Source organism: Marmota flaviventris, chromosome 1, assembly GCF_047511675.1.
Source record: "Marmota flaviventris isolate mMarFla1 chromosome 1, mMarFla1.hap1, whole genome shotgun sequence".
Classification (NCBI taxonomy): Eukaryota; Metazoa; Chordata; class Mammalia; order Rodentia; family Sciuridae; genus Marmota; species Marmota flaviventris.
In genome coordinates, this window is record NC_092498.1 from 150,046,185 (window position 1) to 150,073,847 (window position 27,663).

Consider the following 27,663-nt stretch of genomic DNA (forward strand, 5'->3'; position numbering starts at 1 on the left):
TGGGGTCTCTCTCCTTAGCTTGCAGATGACTGATTTTTCACTATGTTCCCATGTGGCCGGTCCTTTGCCTGTGTCCAAATACCTTCTACAAGGACATCAGACATGCTGGTTTAGGGCCCACTGTAACAGTCTTATCCTAACTTTATTACTTCTTTAACTAACTCACTTACCCTGTCTGCAAATGCAGTTGCATTCTGAGGTTCTAGACGTTAGGGCTTCAATATATAAATTTGCAGTGATGGTGGTAGGGGGTGGCACAGTGTACCCTTAGCAGTACTCTTAATTCTTTATCTGCTCTGCCTTTACCTATTCCCAGAGACTTCCCTAAGGCTGTTTGATTTCAGTGCGCCAGTTCTAGTTCAGACTGTTCTGCTGTAACGCTCATTACTGTAATCCCAGGAGGGGAATTTCTCTTGTTCTTGTTCTGCATTTTCTTCTCTCCTCTTTATTTCTCTTTTCATTTGGGGGACATTATCAATCCTTGTTTTCATTCTGGGCTCCTTTTCTTTCATTTTTCAGCCATTCACATCTTTGTTTTTTGGCGAGGTTTTTGGTTTAGATAAGAAGGACAATGGTACCATTTATAGAAAATGGAACAAAACTTGGGGCTGGGGTTGTGGCTCAGCGGTAGAGTGGTCACCTAGCACGTGCGAGGCCCTGGGTTCGATCCTCAGCACCACATAAAAATAAATAAATAAATAAAGATATTGTGACCAACTAAAAAATAAATATTAAAAAAAAAGAAAAAATGGAACAAGAATTAATGTTGTTGGAGAAAAGTTATGCCATCCTTTTCCTCTTTGGGTCTCCATTTGTACTTGTTTCTCCTAATCCTGTCATCTGCCTTCAAAATCTGTCACAGATTTATTGTCCTGTCTCATTCTTACTGCTACCCCCCTAGTATAGGCCCCCTTTACTTTTACTACTTTATCTTCCCACATCTGTCTTCTACTGCTCTTTCTTCCTTGTTTGTTGTAGATAGTATCTTCTTAATGAGTTTCCATAAAAAAAACTTTTTCCCTTATGTTTATTCCCTGCTCAAGAATCTGTTGACTTGTGGTGACTCACTGAATTCTGCCTGGTTCAGGGCTGTGTAGATAGTATATGCGTTCCGTGTAGGTTCTGTTAACTGTGTCAACTTACCTTTTGGTGTGCATGCTTGCTTATACTTTCTTATCTTTGTCTGTTTCATGGCCAGCTTGAATTCCTTCTCCTCCTCTGTATCTGGTCAAGGCAAAATTAGTGGCCATCTGCATATATCACAGAGATCACTCATCCCTGTTATCTCTATAATCTTGGTGACCAACATATGAAAGTTCTTTAGAAATACATAGATTAGATCTAGGTTTTATTTTTAAGAGTAAAGAATATCCTATTACTTAGGTGTTTATAGATATTTAAACATATTTTTTTAAAATTAAATGATCATGTCGATTGCTTTCAGAGGTTTAAAATTTTAGTAGTTAAGAAAGAGTTTGGCCAGACAGGTGGTGTACACCTGTAATCCCAGTGGCTCAGGAGGCTGAGGCAGGAGAAGCCAGCCTCAGCAAAAGCAAGGTGCTAAGCAACTCTGTGAGACCCTATCTCTAAATAGAATACAAAATAGGGGGGCTGGAGTTGTAGCTCAGTGATAGAGCACTTGCCTAGCATGTGTGAGGCAGTGAGTTCGAGTCTCAGCACCATATATAAATAAATAAAATAAAGTCCATCAACAACTAAAAAAATATTTTTTTTAAAAAAGTACAAAATAGGGCTGGGGATGTGGCTCACTGAGTTTAATCCCTGGTCCCCCACACCCCCACAAAAAAAGAAAGAGTGATTGTTTGTGTATTTATTTTTTTGATATTAGATATTGAACCTAGTGATGCTCTACCACTGAGCTACATCCCCACCCCTTTTAAAAATTATTATTATTTTTTTATTTTGAGACAGTCTCATTAGGTTGCTGAGGGTAGCCTTGAACTTGGGATCCTCCTGGTTTAGTCTCCCAAGCTGCTGGGATTACAGGCTTGTACCACCAGGCCTAGTAAAAAGAGTGTGATTTGTAGCAGGTTTGATTAATGCATCATCATCATTTAACATTAACACATCATTATTTTACTATGAGAAGTAATATAGCCAACTGTGAAGTTGAAGATTCTGCAGCCAAACTGCCTGGCTTTGAATCTTGGTTCAATTATCACCTGTGGGGTAAATTCTTTAAAATCTCTGAGTCTGACTTTTTATTAAAATGTAAAATGGGGTGATAATAGCATCAACCTCAGAGTAATGAGGCTTATTTAAATTTATGTTTGTGAGGTGGTAGGTTTTTTTTTTATTTTTTCCTTTTGTATGTTTATTGTGCTGGGGATTGGACCCAGGACCTTGTGTATGTTAAGTAAACACTCTACCTCTGAACTGTATCCCCAGCACACTCTGAATTGTTATTGTGTATGATATGTGCTAGCTATTGTCATGATTTTTGTTACTATTTATGTGGCATTCAATAATGTGAAACCTTTTGTATTTACTTTAGTCATCATTTTTGTAGTTATTGCCTAGGTTTTTTGTTTATCCTAAAGCCGTCTTTCCCTTCTTGCTCTCCTGTTTCTGCAGTTAGTTTGCTACTTGACTGACTAATCATAGAGTATCTTCATCTAACTTGCCCTAAAATACTTGCCCCTGGCCCACTGTTTAAATCTCTGCCTTGGGATTTGAGTTAATGTGTGCATCTTTATTAGGTAGCAGCTTTATTGAGATATAATTTACATTCCATAAAATTTATCCTTTTAAAGTATAAAATTATAAAACTTCTTTGTCATTGCTCACAGAAAGATGAACAAATTTCTGATTTTGAGGAAACTGGATCTTAATCGTATAAGTCAAGATTAATGTATGTTCAAATTAAGTGTAGATCCCTTGCTCCCATCTTATTAGACGTGGGGCAGGAATTATATGCTTTTTTTTTTGTTAATATTTTTGCCTTAAATTCTTTGTTTTAAACATGCAGGCACAACTTCATCCAAGCGGAGCACTTCTGCAGGTAGTAAAGAATCTAGTTCTACTAGAGAAAGATTACGTGAACGTACTCGGCTAAACCAGAGCAAAAAACTACCTTCTGCAGGTCAGGGAGCTAACGATGTAGCTTTGGCTAAACGTTCCCGCAGTCGCATTACTACTGAATGTGATGTTCGAATGAGCAAGTCTAAATCGGACAATCAGATCAGTGACAAAGCTGCTTTGGAAGCCAAAGTGAAAGATCTCCTCACACTGGCAAAGACCAAAGATGTGGAAATTTTACATTTAAGAAATGAACTTCGAGACATGCGTGCTCAGCTGGGCATTAATGAAGATCATTTTGAGGGCGATGAAAAATCTGAGGAGAAGGAAACAATTATTGCTCACCAGCCTACTGATGTGGAGTCTACTTTATTGCAGTTGCAGGAACAGAATACTGCCATCCGTGAAGAACTCAACCAGCTGAAAAATGAAAACAGAATGTTAAAGGACAGGTTGAATGCATTGGGCTTTTCCTTAGAGCAGAGGTTAGACAATTCCGAAAAATTATTTGGCTATCAGTCCCTGAGCCCAGAAATTGCCACTGGTAACCAGAGTGATGGAGGAGGAACTCTGACTTCTTCAGTGGAAGGCTCTGCCCCTGGGTCAGTGGAGGATCTCTTGAGTCAGGATGAAAATACGCTCATGGACCATCAGCATAGTAACTCTATGGACAACCTAGACAGTGAATGCAGTGAGGTTTACCAACCCCTCACTTCAAGCGATGATGCTCTGGATGCACCATCATCTTCAGAGTCAGAGGGCATCCCCAGCATAGAGCGCTCTCGGAAAGGGAGCAGTGGGAATGCAAGTGAGGTGTCTGTTGCTTGCTTGACAGAACGAATACACCAGATGGAAGAGAACCAGCACAGTACGAGCGAGGAACTTCAAGCAACTCTGCAAGAACTAGCTGATTTACAGCAGATTACCCAAGAACTGAATAGTGAAAATGAAAGGCTTGGGGAGGAAAAAGTCATTCTTATGGAATCCTTATGTCAACAAAGTGATAAGTTAGAACACTTTAGTCGACAGATTGAATATTTTCGTTCCCTTCTAGATGAGCATCACATTTCTTATGTTATAGATGAAGATGTAAAAAGTGGACGTTATATGGAGTTAGAACAACGTTATATGGATTTAGCTGAGAATGCCCGTTTTGAACGAGAACAGCTGCTAGGTGTTCAGCAGCATTTAAGTAATACTTTGAAAATGGCAGAACAGGACAACAAGGAAGCTCAAGAAATGATAGGTGCACTCAAAGAACGCAGTCACCACATGGAGCGAATTATTGAATCTGAGCAGAAGGGCAAGGCAGCCTTGGCAGCCACATTAGAGGAGTACAAAGCCACAGTGGCTAGTGACCAGATAGAGATGAATCGCCTGAAAGCCCAGCTAGAGAATGAAAAGCAGAAAGTGGCTGAGCTATATTCTATCCATAACTCTGGAGATAAATCTGATATTCAGGATCTCCTGGAGAGTGTTAGACTGGACAAAGAAAAAGCAGAGACTTTGGCTAGTAGCCTACAGGAAGATCTGGCTCATACCCGAAATGATGCTAATAGATTGCAGGACACTATTGCTAAGGTATTGTTTAATGTTCAACATTATACAGCTTACACAGCATACTTATTGAGAGCCAGGAGAATTTATTTAATGTGTCATTAGTTTTTCTTTAAGGTATTTTTTTTAAAGCTTGAGAATGGTTTTTTTAGAATAGCATGAAAAGTTTTTTTTTTTAAATAGTGTCATTTCCACTTGCATTTCACTACTGTTTTCCTTCCTGTGAGAGGATGGGGCTAGAGTTAATAACACCAGAATTAGTGCTTAGTTGTAGGTATGCCTATGAGGCCTGTCATGGAATTCTACTTCTTCATCATATACTTTGGCATAAGATAGATAGAACACAGTATTTTAGTCTATAGGATCAGCAGTGCCTGCCATTTCTTATCCTGTTGTAATTATAGTTTTTCAAATAGTTTTGTTGTGAATTTAAAGTATTTGTAGATTATAGGGGCTTCTGTTTCTTGGAGGCTAGGATATACTGCTGGTAGAGACCTTAGAGATTATCCACCCAACCTCCCTATTTTACAGTCATGCAGTATAATAATGAGGGCTCAGTCAGAACTGCTACCCTGAGTCACTAATATTTTGGCCAAGGCTCTATCCGATGTGGTTGCTGCATGGGATTATCTAGTTATCCTATCTCACATTTTATTTATTTAATTTTTTGTTTAAGTGAAATGATTTACAAAAAACTTTATTAGTTGTTGATGGACCTTTATTTTACTTATTTATTTACATGAAGTGCTGAGAATTGAACCCAGTGTCTCACATAATGCTAGGCAAGTGCTCTACCATTGAGCCACAACCCCAGCCCAAGTGAAATGATTTTTAAAGGGAAAAATATTAGTAAATCTTTGGCTAAAACTTTAATAACTTTAATTTTTAAAATGATCACTTTCAGAGATACAGTTTAGAAGATGTGTGTTATTTCTTGGAGCATGTATGTTGAGGGGACACTATGGACACTATGAACTAATACTTCAGTAAAGGCACTATTTGATTGATTGATCAATTGCCTTTTTTTTTTTTTTTAAAGGATGGAACCCAGGTGGCTGTACCACTGAACTGTATCCCCAGCCTTTTTTTTTTTTGAGATAGGGTCTCTGAGTTGCCCACTCTGTTCTCAAATTTGTGATCCTTCTGAATCTGCCTCCAACGTATCTGGGTATATAGATGCATGCCACCATGATTCATTTATTTGAAAAAAATTTATTTTCATGTTCTATTTGATTTGGTCACAAATCATTTTTTCAGGAGAACATTTAAAAAATATATTTTTAGTTGTAGATGGACACAATACCTTTATTTTATTTATGTATCTATGTATGTGGTGCTGAGGTTCAAACCCAGTACTTCACATGTGCTAGGCAAGCGCTCTACCACTGAGTTACAACTCCAGCCCAAGAAAGCATGTTAATCATTAATCACATACATGCATTTGGCCCAAACTTCAAAGAAGGGAAAATTTATTTATAATATCCTCTTAAATAACCTGTTTAAGTTTGTGATACATCAGTATAATTTCTTTTGGCAATATTGCAACACTTTATGCTTTAAAACATTTATGTAAAATTTTGTATTGTGGAGTAATAAAAAAAATTTTTTTAAGTTGTAGATGGACACAATATCTTTATTTACTTATTTTTTTTTTAATGTGGTACTGAGGATCGAACGCAGTGCCTCCATGTATAAGGCAGATACTCTAACACTGAGCTACAGTCCCAGCCCCTCACATTTTTTAATGGTTTTTACAGATTTTTTTTAGTTTATGTATAACATGTTACACTGAGCTTTCATTTGAAATGGTGTGTACTTAAGTTCTAAAGTTTATCTTAGAAAAACTTTGCTTTTCTAAACTGGTTTTTAATTTTCTATAGGTAGAAGATGAATACCGAGCCTTCCAAGAAGAAGCTAAGAAACAAATTGAAGATTTAAATATGACATTAGAAAAATTAAGGTCAGAACTGGAGGAAAAAGAGACAGAACGGAGCGACATGAAAGAAACCATCTTTGAACTTGAAGATGAAGTAGAACAACATCGAGCTGTGAAACTTCATGACAACCTCATTATTTCTGATTTAGAGAGTAAGTGATGAGAGAACTTTTAATTTCTTTTAGTGTTTTTACATATATTTGCATGTAGTAGTAAAAATTAATAATTCTGATTTGCAGCATAGTTGGATTGCATAAATAGGCCTATAGTTATAATTCACATGTTAGTTTGTATTGATGTTTTATTCCTAAAGAAAAACTGTTCAGTGGTAGCATTACTTTAAAATTGTACCCAATTAAGGAAAGTCATTTGTTACTTACTTTTAATGATGCAAGTATAGTGAGAAGAAAAATATTGATCTTCCATAATCTTAAAAGTGAAAGGCACAGGTTTTTCTTATTTGTCTGATTTTCATATTAACCTTGAAGACTTTATAAATGTGGTAGAATTGAAACTAGGGTTTTAGTTTTTAACTTTTTATTTTCTAATTATTTTAGACTTGCCAAAATGCTGCAAAAATAGCATAGAGTATTTCTGTTTAGAAATGTTGGTGAGGAGTCAGATATTTACACGATCTTAACTTAAAACATTTTCCTATGGACTATTTATTAGTTTCAAGTAAGGGAAAAAAACAGAAATTATACAGAGGAAAAAAATTGGGCAGCACTTTGCCCTCAGGAATGCCAGTGTTGGAAACATGTGGTAAGGAGACATGACAGCTAAGGGTAATACTTGTGTTGAGATAGGTTCAGTACTGTAGCTGGGAAATATCATAAAGGTCATCATCAAAAAATTGGATTGTAGGGCTGGGGTTGTAGCTCAGTCGTAGAGCACTTGCCTAGCATGTGTGAGGCACTGGGTTCGATCCTCAGCACCACATAAAAATAAATATATAAAATAAGGGTATTCTGTCCATCTACGACTAAAAAAAAAAAAATTAAATTGGATTGTAGATAATAGATTAAATAAAGGTATTATATTGATATAAATTTATGAAGTCAATAACTGTACTACATGCATTTATGTAAGAAATTATCCCTGTTCTTAGGGAGTACATACTGAATATTTAGGGGTAAAGAGCCATGATGTATATCCCAAGTGTTTCCAGAAAAAATTTAAGGAATATATGGATAGTTAGATAAAGAGATAAAGAGATGACAATAAACAAATGGATACACTGTTAACAATAGGCAGATCTGAGTAAATGGGTATATATAGCTGTTCCTTATACTATTTATGCAATCTTTTCTAAGTTTGAAATTATTTCCAAATAATCATACATTTAAAAAATTCTTGTATGTACTTTATCTAGATTCATCAAATATTAACAAAAATTTTTAAAAATATTTTTAATTATAGATGGATGATGCAATCTTTATTTTGTTTTTTCATTTGTATGTGGTGCTGAGGATCGAACCCAGTGCCTCACATATACTAGGCAAATCTCTACCACCGAGCCACAACCCCAGCCCCTTTAATACATTTTTTTATTATCTAGATGGGGATGGACAAGGAGAATGGAAGTAATCTTTCTTGAATGCATTAGTTAGGACTTTTTAAACTTTTGGTGCACGTTACTGCTCTTTTGGGTTCTGCCAGTTTATCATTCCTTGACAGTACCAACTGGCTAATACAGATTGAGTCAGATTCCCTTGTAGCGTGGATGCATAGGTAGGGCAGTTTGATCTGTTGCCAAGGCAGAATAAGTCATTTGTTACAATCCCTCAAAGTAGCCTGTGGAAGTTCTGAACTTTGGTTCGTTGATCTAGCATCTGTAGATTCACTCCAAGGTTTTTTGGAACATTCTGAGGCTCTGTATACTGAGGAAACAGAATCATTAAGATAAACTTAAAAAAAAAAAAGTTATTGTATTTTGTATACATTTATTTATTTGTTTGTTGATTGATTGATTGATTGGTGGTGCTTGGTATTGTACCCAGGCCTTGTGCATACCAGGCAGACATTCTACCAACAGCTATATCTCCAGCCCCTTATTTATTTTTTTATGTGGTGCTGAGCATCAAACCCAGTGCCTCACACATGCTAGGCAGACATTCTACCACTGAGCTGTAACTGCAGGCCTATCTTACAGTTTAAAGAACCTTTTAGTCTAGCATTTATATGTAGTTTGTATTTTGACTTGACAGGACTTATCCAATTCAACTTATAAAAGGCTTTAAATTTTTTAGATTAATATGGAAGTTCAGTGCACTGTCCATTTAGTACATTAGTATTAATAAATACCTTTTCTCTTGCAGTCTTTCATTTGTGGAAAGAGTGACACCTTGTGGTAGTTGGAGCAGTGGCTAGAAAAATGTTAGATCATTAAGATTCTAAGATAAAGCTTTATAATTTGTTACATTATTTGTATTTTCATTAGAAAATGACTGAAAATCCAGAATATGTTTTTTAACTATATAGCTACTCTTCCCACTTCTTGAGATGGAAAGTTCAAATATGTATAAATATTGAATGACCATACAGGCTTGACTTAAAATCTATTGAGCCACAGAATCAGTTACTATATGTGTGGATATCGATAGAATAGTATAGTTACTATTTGTTGTCTATACTTGACCATTGTTAACATTTTGCAATGCTTGCCTTTTGGGTGTGTGTGTGTTTAACTGAACTATTTGGCCATAAGTAGTAGACCTCATGACTCTTAACTCCTAAATATTTTGACTTGTAATTCCTTGAAAAAAAAATTTAAAAAATTATTGGTCTGGGGGCATAACTCAGTAATAGAGTACTTGCCTAGCATGTGCAAAGCCATAATCCCTTAGTTTAGATTGTTTAGATTTCTCCAGCTGTTCTCATTTTGTCTTTTTTTTTTTTTTTTGTATTTGTTGATAGACCTTTATTTTTTATTTATTTATAGGCGGTGCTGAGAACTGAACTCAGTGCCTCACACATGCTAGGCAAGTGTGCTACTGCTGAGTCCCAGCTCCACCCCCCTCAATTTGTCTTTTTATAGCTCTTTTTTAAAATGTAGGAACCAGGATCTAAACAAATTTCACATATTACATTTTTTGTTAGATCTCTGTAGATTTATGGGAGGTCATTCCTTTTTTTCTTGAGAATTCCTCATTTGGGATAGATTTAAGTCAGCACGTCATATAACAACTTAATGACAGGGAATAGTGTTACTTGAGAAATCAAGATTTTCTTCTGTGGAATGTTTTAACAACATTACCATGAAATAGTTTTAGAATTTTTTATCATCCCAAAAGTAAACCCTGTATATTAGTAGTCACTCTTTAGTTACTCCAAAATTAATTCCTGATTTTAGAATTAGATGATAGGATTTTAAAGCAGCTATTATACTCTAGAATGTAGAGAAAAATATGCTTGTAAAGCATGAGCAAATGGCACATCTCAGTAGAGAAATAAAAACTTTAGAAATGAAAAATTTACTGAATCATTTAAATAAATTAGGGATAGGGAGGAGTCAGTGAACTTGATAGCACATCAGTAGACATTTTCCAATCTAAGGGATAGGGAGAAAAAGGACTAGAAAATGAGTAGAGCATTAATGATTTGTGAGTTAATATCAGATAGTACAACACATGTGCTTGGAGACATATACTTAAGAACTCCCAGATCTTATTAGCACCACACTACATAGACCTGGCCTTTGGTGTTTGTCACTGTTTCTTGGATTTACTATCAAAGAACTTTTACTTTGAGCTGGAAAGATCTTATGTAAAAATACACAAAAGACTTCCAATTCAAGACGATGACATAAGATCACACATATACTTCCTTTTTCTCCTGAAGTCCTATGGATATGGGAGGAAATTTTGAGTAATTTCTGGAATATAAAAAGCAGATAGAATTGGGGACATGGAGAAATCCAACAGAAAATATAAATTTACCACCCAGGAGAACACTGATGCTTTGAGTAATGATGTTCTTAGCAAATGGGGGCATTAACACCACCAACTCAGGGACAGTAGGGACTGGAAGAGCAGTAGGAACAGGCCGTGGTGCTAAAGGAGTACTAGAACCTTGTACCTGCCCCCATAGGATACAGGCTTATTTGCCCCCTGCCTGCTGCCAGGTTCAAACTCTTTTCTGTATGTGGGCGAATAGGGGGTCCGGGGCTCCAAGCATGACTTTGGTGTCAGAGAGAAGTGAACTGGTGTCTGAAGTAAATGCAGGCTGTCTCGTCTTGAGTAGAAAACCACACAAAGGGAAAGGCAGTTTGGTTCAGCAGTGAAATGGATCCACCAGTCAGCATCTTGATTGAAGCACCTGAATCCCTCTTGTACATCCTGAAGGGAACGATGTGTCGTCAGCATAGTGTTTAACCAGTTGCTATATTAGAGGCAGAGGACTATGAGTAGAGCAGTGACTCCCACAGTCATTAAAATACATGCAGAAGTCACTGATTTTTTTTTACATAGTTGTACACAATACTTTTATTTTGTTTATTTTTATGTGGTGCTGAGGATCGAACCCATGGCCTCGAACATGCTAGACAGGCGCTCTACTGCTGAGCCACAACCCCAGCCCAGAAGTACCAACCAGAACTTATTAGACTCAGCTGACTAAAGAAGATCAGCTGAGGGCTGGGATTGTGGCTTAGTGGCAGAGCGCTTGCCATGCATGTATGAGGCACTGAGTTCAATCTTCAGCACCATATAAAAATAAATAAATAAATAAAATAAAGGCATTGTGTCCATCTACAACTAAAAAAAAAAAAATTAAAAAAAAAGAAGATGATGATCAGCTGAGTCCAAAGAATAAAGTCAATTACTTTATCCCCAATTCAGGAAAACAAAGATAACTGACATCTTCAAGAAGAGTGGCATTGAGATCTCAGGTCAGGCTATATATTGTCAGGGTAACTTATCAGCCACTTACTATTTGCATACTAATACTCTTTACATAGTTGGAGTTAAGTATAAACATCTTTTCTACTCTCATAGTTCCTGAGATGGGGGCTGGACCCTCATGTCTAACACAGATCTGGTTTCTTTTACTTGAGCACTTTTGCTAGTAGTAAGCAAGGGCTGGCTAAGGATAGTAGAAGAAACTGGAGGAAGAAAGCTCTGTAATTCTTTGGTGGGAAGGGCTTTTCTAAACATGACAGAGTACCTAGAAGACATAAAAAAAAAGTCTCATATTTGACCCTGTGTAATTGCAATTTTCAGTTCCACATAAGTACCATAAATAAACAACATTGACAGAAATGTATTTCAGCAAATGTATCAAGAGAATCAACATATCAATAGGACAATTCATTAAGTAAAGTTTATGAATAAATAAGTCAGTAAAAATGTATAACTTACTAAAAAGCAAAGAAATACAAAGTAAAAACAAGATGCCAGTTTTCATTTAGCAGATAACATGCAAGAGGAAAAGGAAAGGATTCTTTCATGTGTCTTTGGAAGAATTATGATTGCTTTTTTAGAGTATTGATCAAAGTGTTAATAGTACACTTACATAGTAACCTATTTCTAGAAACGTTCCCTTCATAAACACTCTTACAAATTTGCATATATGTTTATGTGGATATAGATGCTTGCTGCAGTGTTGCTTATTATCACAAAATTTGGAAACTACGCGTATTTTCAACAGTTGCAATCTAGTTAATAAACCATGTACACAATGCATCTCTACTGTGGCTTTCACTTTTATCATTGAAGACAGATGAGGCAAATTATTGGGTACAAGCATGGGGAAATGTCTTAAGATGAAAAAAGCCAGCCATAGGAGAGTTGTGTATGCTGCTTTTATCTTTAAAAGCCAGTAAAAGTTTAGAATGTAGCATTACACCAAAATGGTAGCCAGATATAATAGTATCCCTTTAAAAATGCTGATTTCAGTGTATTCTATAATATAATAAATTAAATAACTCGTGTCTTCTCAAAAAAAAAAAAAAAAAGATAATGTGTGCTTGAGCTAGAATCTTCTAAAGGACCGATTCAGGTCATGTTGGTAGTTTCAAAGGGCCTTTCATTACTTCTTCCCCTTCAGATACTATCTGAGCAATTATATAAAGACATTCACTGTATTTATAACTTAAAAAAAAAAAAAAAAACCCTGAATCTATTAAACTGTCTGTTAATAGGAGATTGCTAAAAGAAATCATGTTTAATTGATGGAATGCTATGTGGTCATACAAATCGTGCTGCAGTTCTGGATTTATTGATAAAGGTGTCCATTATCTGCTGCTAAATACAAAGGCTTATGAGGCAATATAAATACTAAAATTCCATTTTTCTTTAAAAAATACCATCCACACAAATATGTAGTCTGGAAGGATATATGCCAAATGCAAATAATGGGCAATTTTATTTTGCTATTCTTTTCTGTACTTTTTATTGTATATATGTAACTTCTAAAATCAAAACTTTATGCACTTTGGGGAGGGGGCAAAATAAAAATATAATTCATTTGAAACTTATCTGTCTCTTCTTCCCACATTAGAAATATTGGGTTGGAGATAAAGCTGTGGCCCTGTGTCGATATGCTACCCACCTCGGCCACTGGTCTTTTTATCAGACTGGTTACTTTTGTCCTTTCCTTTTCTCTAAAATTCATACCGGGAGTTTGGTGGGAAGTGTTAACCAGGTGTAAGACCGACTAAGCACTGGTGCCAGTACTCTGAGAGTTTTCTAGGGATTTGGAGGGCACAAAAGGTTGCTTATAGACTTTGATTATTTTATGTCCCCCAAAATTGCAGGATGAGGCTGTGCCTAAGGTAGCTTCCTGGTAACATCTGCATGATTGATGAGTGTATAACTGGAGCAGTGTGAATTACTGTTGATTTGTCTGAGAAGACAAATCCTTGGTGGTGAAAAGATTATGAACCCCTTATTAAGCTGGCAGGTCAGTGGCCAGAATTGTTCAGAACAAATAGGCCTAATCATGAAAATAGCAATTTACCTGATTTTTAAAATAAAAATAGTATAATAAAAATTGAGATGTAATTTATAGTTTTAAAACAAGGAGATTTTAATAGTTATGTTATTTGTTAGAACTAAATGTTGCTTTTGTATTAAAGACAGTAGAGGGCAGTGTCCTCACTCTAGGGAAACTTGAAGAGGAAGAAAACTGCATGGAGATGTTCTCTAGTTGAAATAATGTTGCCTTCTTGGGTGACCATTTATCATGCTAGAGGTTAGTTTTGCTAAGAAATCTTAAAGAAAAGAACTTGTGGCTCTGTGGTAGAGGGATTGCCTAGCACTTGTGAGGCGATGAGTTTGATCCCCAGCACCACATTAAAAAATAAATAAATAAATAAAGCTATTATTTCCATTAAAAAAATATTTTTTAAAAAAGATAATAACTGTAGCATGAATTCCTTTGTTTCCAGGGAGAAAAAGTGTATTGTCATTTCTAATACTTTATATTTTTCAAAGGAAAATACAAACATGATCATAAAGTTTAAATCAAATTCCCTAGAGACACTCTTAGTGCACTTTATTCTGTCTAAATATGTCAACTGGCTGCCAGCTTTTCTTCTATTTAAGAGGAATTAAACAATGAAATGTGTAAATAATAAACGTGTAATACCAGCAGAGGAAGAATGTCCTTGTAAGAATGTGAATTTTGTGGCCACAACTGTAGAGGTTGGTAAAGAGAACTGGATAAGAACAGAAGAAAGAAATTGGAATTTTATGATCCAAGATGGTCATGTTCCTTAAAATGTAACCTGTGATCAAGTTGCTAGATGTTAAAAGTGAGCTGTAGTAAGACTTGCTATCATTTATCTTCTATGAATTATGTTTATTTATTTATTTATTTATTTTTATAGTTTACTATTTTTTTATTTAGATTAGCAAAAATGAAATATGATACCTCTAGCCTGGAACACATCACAGTAGACAAAGATTAAGAAAAATTTTTTTTAGTTGTCAATGGACCTTTATTTTATTTATTTATATACAGTGCTGAGAATCGAACCCAGTACCTCACACATGCTAGGCAAGTGCTCTACCACTGATCCACAACTCCAGCCCGAATTATGTTTAAATATAAGTATGTATATCCTTTCTGACCATCAAAAAAGGAAAACAATTTTTAGCAAATTTCAAGAGAAATTATACTTGTAACATTTTTTGTTTGCTTGTCTGTCTTAATTATAAAGTATCTCTTGCATATAAATGGATACAGTGTAAATGAAAGGCATAACTCTAGTGTTTTTAGCTTCTTTCTTTAGTCTGTTTCATCTGTGTCCGATACTATCACCTAAATCCTGAAATCATCCATGTGTAGGTCACAAGGAGCCTTAAATTCCCTTGCTGGTTTCAGAGTCCTTACTTCTGGTGGAAGAGAATGGAGTAATGAACATGTGTACTCACGGTGGTATCCACTTTACCATTAACCAAACTGGATGGCTTGTTTGAATCTCAGTTTTTAGGTTAAATGAGGTTTGAAGTAGTTGACACATGAGACATTTAATCCTTTGCATATAAATTATCTTCCTTTCCTAGTTTAACATAAGATTGATCTTTCTGTCTCTAAGAACATGGGGATTATTTAGCTTTTCCTTTATGTCTTAAGCACCTAGGGAAAAAAAAAAAGCCTGATACAAAGTTGGTACTTATGAGATGTTGTATTAATGACTAAATTTTAAACACTTCATTTCATAGGCCTTGACTTTGTTAAATAATTTTGGAGTAGCGAATAGGAGGATGTTGACTATTGGTTACCAAAATGTTTGGCCTGATTTTTTCCCCACATTTTATCCAACTTTAGAAAATATAGCATTTTGTATGTTTATAATAATAATAGTTACACATGTAAGTATTATAAATATTCTAATCTTTCATGTTGTTACTGAAATGAATTCATGCCATTTTAAAAATAGCAGGGCTGAGGATGTAGCTCAGTGGTAGAGTACTTGTATGAGGGCTTGTGGTATAACTCTTGCCTAACGTGCACATGTCCTGTATTCAATCCCCAGTGCCACAAAAAAAAAAAAAAAAAAAAAAAAAAGAAAAAGGAAGGGAGGAAGAAGAAAGGAAGGAAGGACACAAATGTACCAACATTAAGTAAAAGACAGTGTCACAGAGATCTCAGAAGAGCAAGTTCTTAGAACTGGGATGAGGAATATGATGAGCCATCTAAGAAAAAAACATCAGCATTCTCATTTAGGAATTAATTAAAAGCTGTAATTTGTTAGCTGGAGGAAGATTTTATTATTATTATTATAAGCCAGGATTTTTCTGTGTCTGTTCCTAAGTGTAAGGAATGGGATAGAATGTTATTTACTCACAGCACCAATGTCTACAGCTATAATGACCCTGAAAATCAGTAGTTCTATCAATAGACTAGATAGAACTATCAGTAGTTCTATCAATAATTTTTTAAAAATCCTAGGTAATGATTTCACTATTACTTTTTTTTACTGCTACCATTACACATTTATATATTTATTTCATTTTAAAGGCCTAACATTAAAACAACACTGAGATTCCATCTCACTTTAGTCAGAATGGCAATTATCAAGAATACAAGTAATGATAAATGTTGGTGAGGATGTGGGAAAAAAGGTACACTTGTACGTTGCAGGTGGATCTGCAGATTGGTATAGCCACTCTGGAAAGCAGTATGAAGAATCCTCAAAAAACTAGGAATGGAACCACCATTTGACCCAGTTTTTCCATTCCTCTGTATATTCCCAAAGGATTTAAAATCAACATTCTACAGAGATGCAGCCACATCAATGTTTTATAACAGCTCACTTCACAATAGATAAGCTATGGAACCAACCTGGATGCGCTTCCACAGATGAATGGATAAAGAAAATGTGGATTATAGACACAATGGAATATTACTCAGCCTTAAAGAGAAAGAAATTATTGCATTTTCCCAGTAAATGAATGGAACCAGAGACTGTCATGCTAAGTGAAAAAAACCAATCCCCAAAACCCCAAAGCCTAATATTCTCCCTAATATGTGGATGCTGACACACAATAAGAGTAGGGGGCGAAAAGAATAGAAGTTCATTGGATCAGCCAAAGGGGAATGCAGGGAAGGGAGAGGGGATAGGAATAGAAAAGATAGTAGAATGAAGCAGACATAACTTTCCTATGTTCATATATGAATACATCAGCAATAAACTCCACATCATGTACAATCACAAGAATGGGATCCTAATTAGAATAAGTTATACTCCATGTATGTATAATATGTCAAAATACACTTTATCATATATATCTAAAAAGAACAAATAAATAAATTGAAGCTTGCTAGGGATTATGTAATTTGTTATTTAAGTAATTTTACTAATTTATTCTTCTGGAATTTATTCCAATGTGTAAAGAAAGTTACACTTGCATACTTTAAATGTTAACATTTTAATAGCAGCCAGTGTTGTTTTGATTGATTATATGCCAACAATGTACATGATTTCAGTGAACTTTTTAAAAGGTTTTAGAATTAAAACACTTAGGAAGGAAGTGATCCAGAAACTGTAATTTTAACTTGATATATTCCTTAGAAAGTATTATTGGTTAATACCTAGGACACTTTTTTGTTTGTTTGTTTTTAAAATTTTGTATTAAAAATAGTCTTTTTGACAAGATAACTTTTTTGAATATAATTTATATTATTCTTTTTGAACACAGCTCTAACAGTATTTCAACTTTTGTGGTTTTTTTTCAGATACAGTTAAAAAACTCCAGGACCAAAAACATGACATGGAAAGAGAAATCAAGACACTCCATAGGAGACTTAGGGTAGGATAAATCTTCATGTATTAATTATCTTCTTAGATGGCCAGGTATGGTGGCACATGCCTGTAATCCCAGTGACTTGAGAGGCTGATGCAGGATGATCACAAGTTTGAGGCCAGCCTGAGTAACTTAACAAGACCCTATCTCAAGATTAAAAAATAAAAAGGACTGGAGATATAGCTCAGTAGTAGAACACCCCTGGGTTCAATCTCTAGTACTGAGAGAAAAAAAAAAAAAAAAGGAAAAAAATATCATCTTTTAGAAAACAGAGCTTTTAAAATTTGACCACATTATCACTTCACTAAGTTTTTGATACAGTGGTGATATTGGGCCCATTGGGCTTTGGACAGAAAGCAAATGCCATCCTTTCAAATTGGGATTGGTGCTAGATTTGGGGTAGAAGAATGTACTAGTGATTTGTGGATGGTAATTTTAGGAAGATGGATTTAGGAAATGTATTATATTTTGATTATAAAGTGGCCCAAATTAGGCTATTTTTCATGAATTTTCTGTATTTATGGGATTGATGAACTTGCCAATAGCACTGCTACTGAGATGTAGAGAGTGGAGAGAATGCTTATCTCAGAGTTTGGGTCACGCCACAGTTGCATCAAGCTACTTGCATAATGTCAGAAAATTGCTTTGGAGATGAGAGGGCTTGGGTGTGGCCCAGCTGTGGCTCTGGTGGAGGTGATATCCCAGGGATACTTCCCCACCCAGCCACACCCACATCCTCCATGACTGTGAGAAGCAACTGACCATCCAGTTCCTTACTGCCTCTTTGTATAATTTTGTCTGCCTATATTGAGTTCGGTTTTGTTCTTCTGGCTTCCTCTTCCTTTTCCTTTACTTTTGATTTTTTTTCTATTAGTTTTTGATGTAAGGATATTTATAGTTTTTCACTGTATAGTTCACATACCATTTATATACCTTCTTGAGCTTTCCAGAGGTAAAGCTCTAAATTCTGGATGATGTTTATTTTTCATAAGACTTGCTTTGAAACTTGCCAGAGGAAGGGAGGCTTGACATTATTATTATTAATATTTATTGAACACTCTGAGTGCTTGATGCATCAGTAGACAGATCAGCTGGAAAATCTTTTCCCTCATTAAGAACAAATTCTCTAATAATAGTTGCATTGCCTGTTAGAAATAGGTAATAGCAATTCTCCATGATTAAAAAAATGAATCATCATCTGGGAGTACAGTGCACAATAACAATTTAATCACAAACAAATATTATTGCTTTTAAATAAATCTTCATTGCTCTCTTTTGGAAATAAACATTTAGTGTTTTTAATATAGGAAGAATCTGCGGAATGGCGGCAGTTTCAAGCTGATCTCCAGACCGCAGTAGTCATTGCAAATGACATTAAATCTGAAGCCCAAGAGGAGATTGGTGATCTGAAGCGCCGGTTACATGAGGCTCAAGAAAAAAATGAGAAACTCACAAAAGAATTGGAGGAAATAAAGTCACGCAAGTATGTTCTGAGAAAACTGTTGTGTTCTATGTTTCAGTAGAGAGAACATTTAAATCCCAGTTTTGTTTTTTTTAAAGATGTTGATAGACCTTTATTTAATTTATTTATGTGTGATGTGGAGAATTAAACCCAGTGCCTCACACATGCCAGGCAATGCGCTACTAATGAGCCACAGTCCCAGCCCTAAATCCCAATTTTGTGACGTGGTATTATGGAAAAAACATGAGAGTTGACACTATTGAGTTTAGATCTAATGGAAGGTAATTTTTCTGGGCCCTTATTTATGATACCTGTAAAATAACAGTTTATATGAATCTTTCAGTGTTGTTGTCTGTGTTGATCAATAATCAGTGACTCTGGAGAAAACCATAGTTGTGTCAGCTTAGGGTACAATATAATTCTTCTTTTCCCTAATCCCATGATCTGGCCCTGTTATTTTTCTTTAGACTATAGTCTTGTGACTAGATAAACTAGGTTCCTGACGAGTTCTGCCTCTTAACTAGCTATGATCTTGATCAGCCACCTCAACTTTGCTTAGCCTTAGTTTTTTTATCTTTAAAATGGTGGCAATATTCTACTTTGCAGTATTGATGTAATGAGTAAATGAGATAATGCCTGCAAAGTGCTCAGGGCAATGAGCTACAGCCTCTTTGGCTAGTATTTTTGGAAACCCAAGTAAAGAATGCAAAGTAAGTTTCTATCACTCACTTGAGGAATTTTCACTTGTTCTTTTCTGTAACTGCATGAATGTCCATAGTAATGTTATTTTTCCTCCATGCAACAAACATGGAGATCATTGGAAACCTATAAAAATTATTGGATGAGGTAGCATCTGTGATGTGCTCTGAGCTCTGCAGTAAGATTCCATCTGAGTGGGGGGATAGTAATTTTGTATGTGAGATTATTGTTTAAAATTTGTTACTTACTTTGAATGATTTTTATAGGAAAACACTTTTTTCCTATAGGAAAATAATTTTTTAAAAACAGCATATTTTTGGAAATCTATGTTATTTTATTATTACCTAGCCCTAGTGTATGGCCCAAAGACAAGTATTTTTAAGAATCTCTCACTGGCTTAAACAGTTTGAAATGAAGCATCGGATATGGTTTCTCCACTGGTATAAATCTTGTATTGCATTGCTTTTTTTCCTTCCATATGCTGTTAAAGGAACAGCATTATCAGAAATGCCTCATTCAAGGTTATCCTGAGTGACTGCAGATGATGATGATGATGATGATTATTTTGACAGTGGTGAGGTTCAAACCCAGGTCCTTAACTATGTTAGGCAAGTGCTCTACCAATGAGCTACAGCCCCAGCCCTGAAATTCTGCTCTTAAAGGATCATTCTTTTTTTTTTTTCCTTCTTCTTCTTCTTCTTCCCCTTGGTACCAGGGATTGCCACCCCCCCCACCCCCCCCCCCCACCCCCCCGCACTCATTTATTTATTTTGAGACATGATCTTGCTAAGGTGCTGAGGCTGGCTTTGAACTTGGGATCTCCCAAGTCACTGGGATTACAGGTGTGCACCACAGCACCTGGCCTTAAAGGATCACTCTCTTGGTTCCCCAAAGCTCATCATATTTATGACATATATGCAATATATATTGTTCAATAAGTACCTCCTGATAGAGGCATATTATAGAGCAGGGGTTCTCAGAGTGACTGTAGACTCCTGAGACCCCTGAATACATTTTCATTAAGTATCATTTTCATAATAATACTACTAACAGGTTGTTGACCTTTTTCACTGTGCTGACTTTTATACTGATAATGAAAAGCAGACATAAACTTGTTAAATCAAGGCCTTGGCACCAAATTGTACTCCTAATAACTTGTCAGCATCACACTGACATTTAAAAAGGAAAAAAAAAAGGCAAAAAGCCCTAAACAAAGCACAATGCAGGTTTAACTTCAAGTTGTCCTTCCTGAAGGAGTAAATTTTTAATTTTACTAAATATCAGTCCTTGAGTTACCCTAGTTTTAACCTGTGTAATAAGATGGGAAGTATAAATAAACACTTCTACTTTATCTGTGTGTACCCAAGTATGAGATTGCCTTGAGGAGAGCATTATATAGTCATTTTAGTTTAAACTACTTTCTTTCCTTAATGTAGCACCATTTTTTTTTTTAAGAGAGAGTAGAGACAGAGAAAGAGAGAGAGAGAATTTTAATATTTATTTTTTAGTTTTCGGCGGACACAACATCTTTGTTTGTATGTGGGCTGAGGATCGAACCCAGGCTGCACGCATGCCAGGCGAGCTCGCTACCGCTTGAGCCACATCCCCAGCCCAATGTAGCACCATTTTTACTTGAGGTTGACTAACAGAAAAACTATAGGTATTCAGATTTTGATATTTGGTGGGTGTTTCCTTTAAAGGAAAACAACTGACCGTATTTGTTGCCACTGATACATATGGGCTTCAAATGAGTGTTAAGGGGCTGGGGTTGTGGCTCAGCGGTAGAGCGTTCGCCTCACATGTGTGCGGCCCTGGGTTCGATCATCAGCACCACATAAAAAATAAATAAAGATACTGTTTGTTCATCTACAGTTAAAAGAACATTTAAAAAAAAATAAAAACAAATGAGTGTTAAGGTCTTGGGAAAATTTTGTTTGCCATTGTAAATATGGTGGCTTCCCATATTTTTTTTTAAAATTTTTTATTGTTGGTTGTTCAAAACATTACAAATTTCTTGACATATCATATTCCACACTTTGATTCAAGTGGGTTATGAACTCCCACCTTCACCCCATACACAGATTGCAGAATCACATCAGTTACACATCCATTGATTTACATATTGCCATACTAGTGTCTGTTGTGCTCCGCTGCCTTTCCCATCCTCCACCATCCCCCCTCCCCTCCTCTCCCCTCCCCTCCCCTCCTCTCTCTCTACCCCCTCCGCTGTATAACCCTGAGGGTCTCCTTCCATTTCCATGCAGTTTCCCTTCTCTCTCCCCTTCCCTCCCACCTCTCATCCCTGTTAAATGTTAATCTTCTTCTCCTGCTCTTCGTCCCTACTCTGTTCTTAGTTACTCTCCTTATATCAAAGAAGACATTTGGCATTTGTTTTTTAGGGATTGGCTAGCTTCACTTAGCATAATCTGCTCTAATGCCGTCCATTTCCCTGCAAATTCTATGATTTTGTCATTTTTTAATGCAGAGTAATACTCCATTGTGTATAAATGCCACATTTTTTTAATCCATTCGTCTATTGAAGGGCATCTAGGTTGGTTCCACAGCCTTGTTATTGTGAATTGTGCTGCTATGAACATCGATGTAGCAGTGTCCCTGTAGCATGCTCTTTTTAGGTCTTTAGGGAATAGACCAAGAAGGGGAATAGCTGGGTCAAATGGTGGCTCCATTCCCAGCTTTCCAAGAAATCTCCATACTGCTTTCCAAATTGGCTGCACCAATCTGCAGTCCCACCAGCAGTGTACAAGTGTACCCTTTTCCCCACATCCTCGCCAGCACTTGTTGTTGTTTGACTTCATAAAGGCTGCCAATCTTACTGGAGTGAGATGGTATCTTAGGGTGGTTTTGATTTGCATTTCTCTGACAGCTAGAGATGGTGAGCATTTTTTCATGTACTTGTTGATTGACTGTATGTCCTCCTCTGAGAAGTGTCTGTTCAGGTCCTTGGCCCATTTTGATTGGGTTGTTTGTTCTCTTATTGTCTAATTTTTTGAGTTCTTTGTATACTCTGGATATTAGGGCTCTATCTGAAGTGTGGCTTCCCATATTTAAAGAGTTTTTTGTTTGTTCGTTTGTTTTGAGTGAGATCATTGATGATATTGTATAAAGGTAAGCATTGGGGGAATCTTTATAATACAATGTGCCAGTATTTTCCTTATGACATGTGTATTGTTTTAGGATCACGGATGGGTAAAAAGATTCTTTCAAAGAACATGACAGACCAGTGGGTCATAATGGACAAAACTGGAAAATTTCATATGGTTTAAAATTCCACATTGAACTGTGTGTGTGTGTGTTTGTGGTATTTCTAGGTATCAAACCCAGGGCTTCCTTCATGCTAGGCAAATGCTCTAACATTGAGTTACACCCACATTTCACAGTCAACTTTTAAGTAACTATCAATTGTTACATTTTATTTTAGTATCAAAGAATAACCACAGTTATCTAAAAAGGGTTTTTAAATATTCTTCTCTTTTTTAACCACATTATCTGTTAAAGATCTTCTTTTTTTTCATATCTTGATAGATTGAATATGGAAGAAATGAGAATCTAGCTATCTTCTAAGCTAGATATTAGATATTTAAAATATAAAACACTGCTACTCTTATTAATTGTTTTGTCTTTAGAAATATAGTTGTTTTTCATTAAGATTTTTGTATCATGTTAATTAGTCCTGGGTTTACTTTTATGTTTACTTTGTGTGACTGGAGAGACAGTCTTGTGAAGTTGCCCAAGTTGGCCTTGAGGTCCTCCTGCCTTAGCCTCCTGAGTAGCTGGGATTATGAGTGTATGCCACACACCTGGCTTAGATTAATTATGTATTTTATATGCTTTCTATTTAATTGATTAATGGAAGTAACTCACATAAACAAAAGCTTTTGGGGGTCCTCAATTATTTTTAGGAACGGAAAGGGGTTCTCAGACCAAAAAATTATTATCATTATTATGGATTATTGAAGCTTCTAATCATGATAAGTAGCTACACATATACCTCTGGTACATCTTTTTTTTTTTTAAAGAGAGAGAGAGAGAGAATTTTTTTTTTAATATTTTAGTTTTTGGTGGACACAACATCTTTGTTTGTATGTGGTGCTGAGGATCGAACCCCAGGCCGCACGCATGCCAGGCGAGCGCGCTACCGCTTGAGCCACATCCCCAGCCCACCTCTGGTACATCTTGAGGCAAAAACAAAACAAAACAAAACAAAAAACCAAACTTCCAGAGAGCCAGATGACCAACACAGACAATTTTCCAAAAAACTGATTTGATTTTTGTCCCTATTAGTGTACTTGATAGTTTTATGACATGTGCAAATTCTGCAATTGCAATCTCATTCCAGATGAAAATGTGTATTAGTCAGCTCAGTGAATTAAGAGGACCAGAAATGAAATAGCATTGATTTTTCTGATGACTCAGGGATACATCACACTAGAGGACTCAGGTTACTAATATGGGCCTGGGCTTTTTTTTTTTTTTCCTCCCCTTCTGTAGAAATTCTATTTGTAGGTCTGTTCTGTTCTTTGAGAACATGGGCTTTGGTTTTATTTCTTTGCAATTCCATGTTCAAGCACAGCATTTTAAGCTAGAGCCAGCCTAAATTATCTACATGTGCTGGCGAAATCCCAGACTTCTGAGAAGGGCCAGGCATTCCTAGCAGCAGAGAACCAGAGATTCCTAGATCTGAGTCAGGCTGTGGCAAGTCTGCCTCCCATTTTACTGCTAATTGATTACTGATGCCCTCACCTGACACTTACTTAGATGAAAATGGAATTTGATGGTAATTTAACTTGCTTAGGATAACTTGATATGAAAATTTTAATATCATTTCTGGGCATTTATCAAGCAAATGAGAATATTAGGCCAGATAATCTACTTTGCTTAACTGATACAGTTGAAACAAAACTAATGTCTTTTAATGCTTTCAGTTGGGAGAGGGAAAAATGTGTATTTTCTCATACATATGTGCAAATGCTGTATTTACATATTATTTTTAGGCAAGAGGAGGAGCGAGGCCGGGTATACAACTACATGAATGCTGTTGAAAGAGATTTGGCAGCTTTAAGGCAGGGGATGGGACTGAGTAGAAGGTCCTCAACTTCCTCAGAGCCAACTCCTACAGTAAAAACCCTTATCAAGTCCTTTGACAGTGCATCTCAAGGTAATTAATTTCATATTTATTGTGCCAGGGGCAGAGGTTCTATTTACTTATCCAGTGTTCTCTGGTGTTATTTGATATTCTTTACCATTCTACTCTCAGTCTAATCAAATTTCAAATAGTATCAATGAGTTAATATAAGGTGACTTTTCATAGGGAGTTTGGAGTCTTTTGCTTTAGAAATCTTGGTATCCAGCTCATCCCTTGTTTATGCAAAGATGTGTGTCTTTTTTCCCCAGGTGGACCACATGTTCCTGTGACTCAGTTATCCTTTTAATGCCTAAAATGTGCAGATGCCTTATGCTAGCTGTTTCCCTTCCTTTGATTTCTTGTTGTATATCCAAATGTTCACTTGACATTGGCACTTAGATGTCTCCTAATATTTTTTTCTTCAGTTTTTGATAGAACTTTATGTTTATTTATTTATATGTTTATGTTACATATAAATATATATTTTATATATATTTATTTATATGTTATGCTGAGAATCGAACCCAGTGCCTCACACATGCTAGGTAAGCGCTCTACCACTGAGCCACAACCCCAGTCCCTCTCCAGATATTTGTATGTCCAGAATTAAACCTTTGCTCCATGAAATAGCAGCACCATTCCACCCAGTTTTTGAACAAGTATCTGGGAATCTTCCTTAAATTCTTCTTTCCCACCCCCACATCTAATCCAGTCTTAGCAGGTCTCCTTTTGGGTGGCAGGGTGGGGTGGGGTTGGCAATACTGAGGATTGAACTCGGGGTCTCATATATTTTAGGCAAGTGCTCATCATTAGGTCTATCCCCAGTTTTTTAAAAAATATTTTTTTAGTTGTTGATAGACCTTTATTATTTTTTTTTTAATTTATTTTTTAGTTGTAGTTGGACACAGTACCTTTATTTCACTTATTTATTTTTATGTGGTGGTGAGGTCTCACACATTCAAGGCAAGCGCTCCACTGCTGAGCCACAACCCCAGTCCCTAGACCTTTTTTATTTAAACTTATTTATATGTGGTGCTGAGAATTGAACCCAGCACCTCACACATGCCAAGCAAGTGCATTACTGCTGAGCCACAGCTCCCCAGTTATTATTATTATTTTTTTTAAAATGGGGTGTCTGTTAAGTTGATTAGGTTAACCTCAAACTTGCAATCCTCCAGCCTTGTAATTCTGGGATTACAAGCATGTAATTACACCTTAGCAAGTATTGATCCAGCCTCCAATATGGGTCTCCACTTTTACTTAGTGTGCTTTTCTTCATTTCTAGTGGCACAATCTTTAGTTCAAATGACCATCAATTACTAATTTTAGTAATCATAATTTCCCATTCTGTTTTATGGTAGTTTTTTTCCCCTACCTAAAATTGTGTAATTTCCTTATTATAGTTGGAATGAAGTTAGGATCTCACAATGCCTACAAGGGTCCACCTCTGCCCATTTCTTCCCTCAAATGGGCTATCCGCAATAGCCAAGAGATCTGAAACAACCCAAGTGCTTCCCCTACCCTTACACCCCAACCATACCACAATTAAGGTTCAGAAACAAGTTGGGTTCTTTTAATAAGTATGAGGTGGATCTTGAAGTACTAATATTAAAATATATCTGCGATTCTTTATAATAAGTTGCAGACCAGTGTGTTATTTTTTTTGGAACGACACTTTTATTTTATTTGTATTTGATGTTGAGGTCGAACCCAGGGCCTCGCACGTGATAGGCGAGCACTTCACCACTGAGCCACAACCCCAGCCCCATGTTATTTTGTGTTTTTTTTTTAAAGTACATAGATGGTTATATGTATTTGTATTTAAAGTAAAGAAAGAGGTCTTCAGAACAGCTATTAGTATCTACCTCTGATTAATATGGAGTAAGATGAAGAGAACTTTTAAAAAATACATTATTTTAAAATAAAATGATAATGGCTTGTATACTAAATTATGCACCTATTCACAATATCAACACAACAGACTTTTTTTTTTTTTTTGTATTGAGGATTGAACTCAGGAGCACTTAATTACTGAGGCACATCCCCAGCCTTTTTTTGTATTTTATTTAGAGACAGGGTCTCACTGAGTTTCTTAGGGCCTTGTTAAGTTGCTGAGGCTGGCTTTGAACTCATAATCTACCTGCCTCAGCCTCCTGAGCCACTGGGATTATAGGTGTGTGCCACTGTGCCTGGCTAACAAAACAGACTTCAATGCAAAAAAAAAAAAAAAAAAAAAAAATAGATATATATGCTCTTATATTGATCTTTAACAAATATTTTATAGTAAAATTAATCTAAATAGCCCAGCATTTGTACTCCTAGTTATAAAAGAATTGAAAGTAAGTATTTAGACAAATACTTGTATATAAATGTTCAAAGCAGTGCTATCCACAATAGGCAAGAGAGCGGAACAACCCAAGTGTTCATGAATTGAATGAATAGATAAACAAAATGTAATTTTTTCATACAATGGAGTATTAGTCAACTCTAAGAAGGAATTAAGTACCATTACATGCTACAATATAGATATATCTTTATAACATTATGCTAAGTGAAAAAGCCAGATACAACAGGCCACATATTGTAAGATTACATTTACATGAAATATGCAGAATAGGTCAGTTTGTAGAGATAAGCAGATGGGGGCTGTTTATCTCTACAAGGGTGAAAGGGTGGAAGGGGAGTAACTACTTAATAAGTAGTTACTTTTGAGGTGATGAAATATTTTTGAACTAGGTAGAGGTCATGGTTGTACAATATTGTGAATGCGCTAAAAGTTAGTGAATTGTACATTTAAAAATGGTTAAATTCATGTTGTGTGAATTTTGTCTCAGTAAAAAAAGAACACCTGCATGCTTTACTTAGTGTGCTTTTCTCCATTTCTCCATTTCTAGTGATATGCCTGGGTTCAGTTTGCATTTCTCATTTTGAATTTAATGCAGTTTCAAAGGAAAAACTAATTTTATGCAGACTTTATCAGAATTTGTGCTAAGTCCAAGTGTCTAGAAATTAATTAATGAATGAATTAGAAAAAATAAGCTGCTGTGAGTAGTTAAGAGAGGAAGATTATGTAAAC

The 27,663-nt window shown here is 35.9% G+C and overlaps 1 protein-coding gene across 2 annotated transcripts in view; it reads left to right on the forward strand.

Annotated features, from left to right (window-relative positions):
- Positions 1 to 27,663, forward strand: part of Specc1l (sperm antigen with calponin homology and coiled-coil domains 1 like) — a 143,303-nt gene that overhangs the window by 46,167 nt on the left and 69,473 nt on the right. For both annotated transcript variants that reach the window (XM_027923357.3, XM_071617455.1), the window contains exons 4-8: positions 2,990 to 4,620; positions 6,477 to 6,684; positions 17,216 to 17,289; positions 18,591 to 18,766; positions 24,457 to 24,620. In XM_027923357.3, the coding sequence (XP_027779158.1) occupies positions 2,990 to 4,620; positions 6,477 to 6,684; positions 17,216 to 17,289; positions 18,591 to 18,766; positions 24,457 to 24,620 (2,253 nt within the window). The remainder of the gene's footprint in view (positions 1 to 2,989; positions 4,621 to 6,476; positions 6,685 to 17,215; positions 17,290 to 18,590; positions 18,767 to 24,456; positions 24,621 to 27,663) is intronic.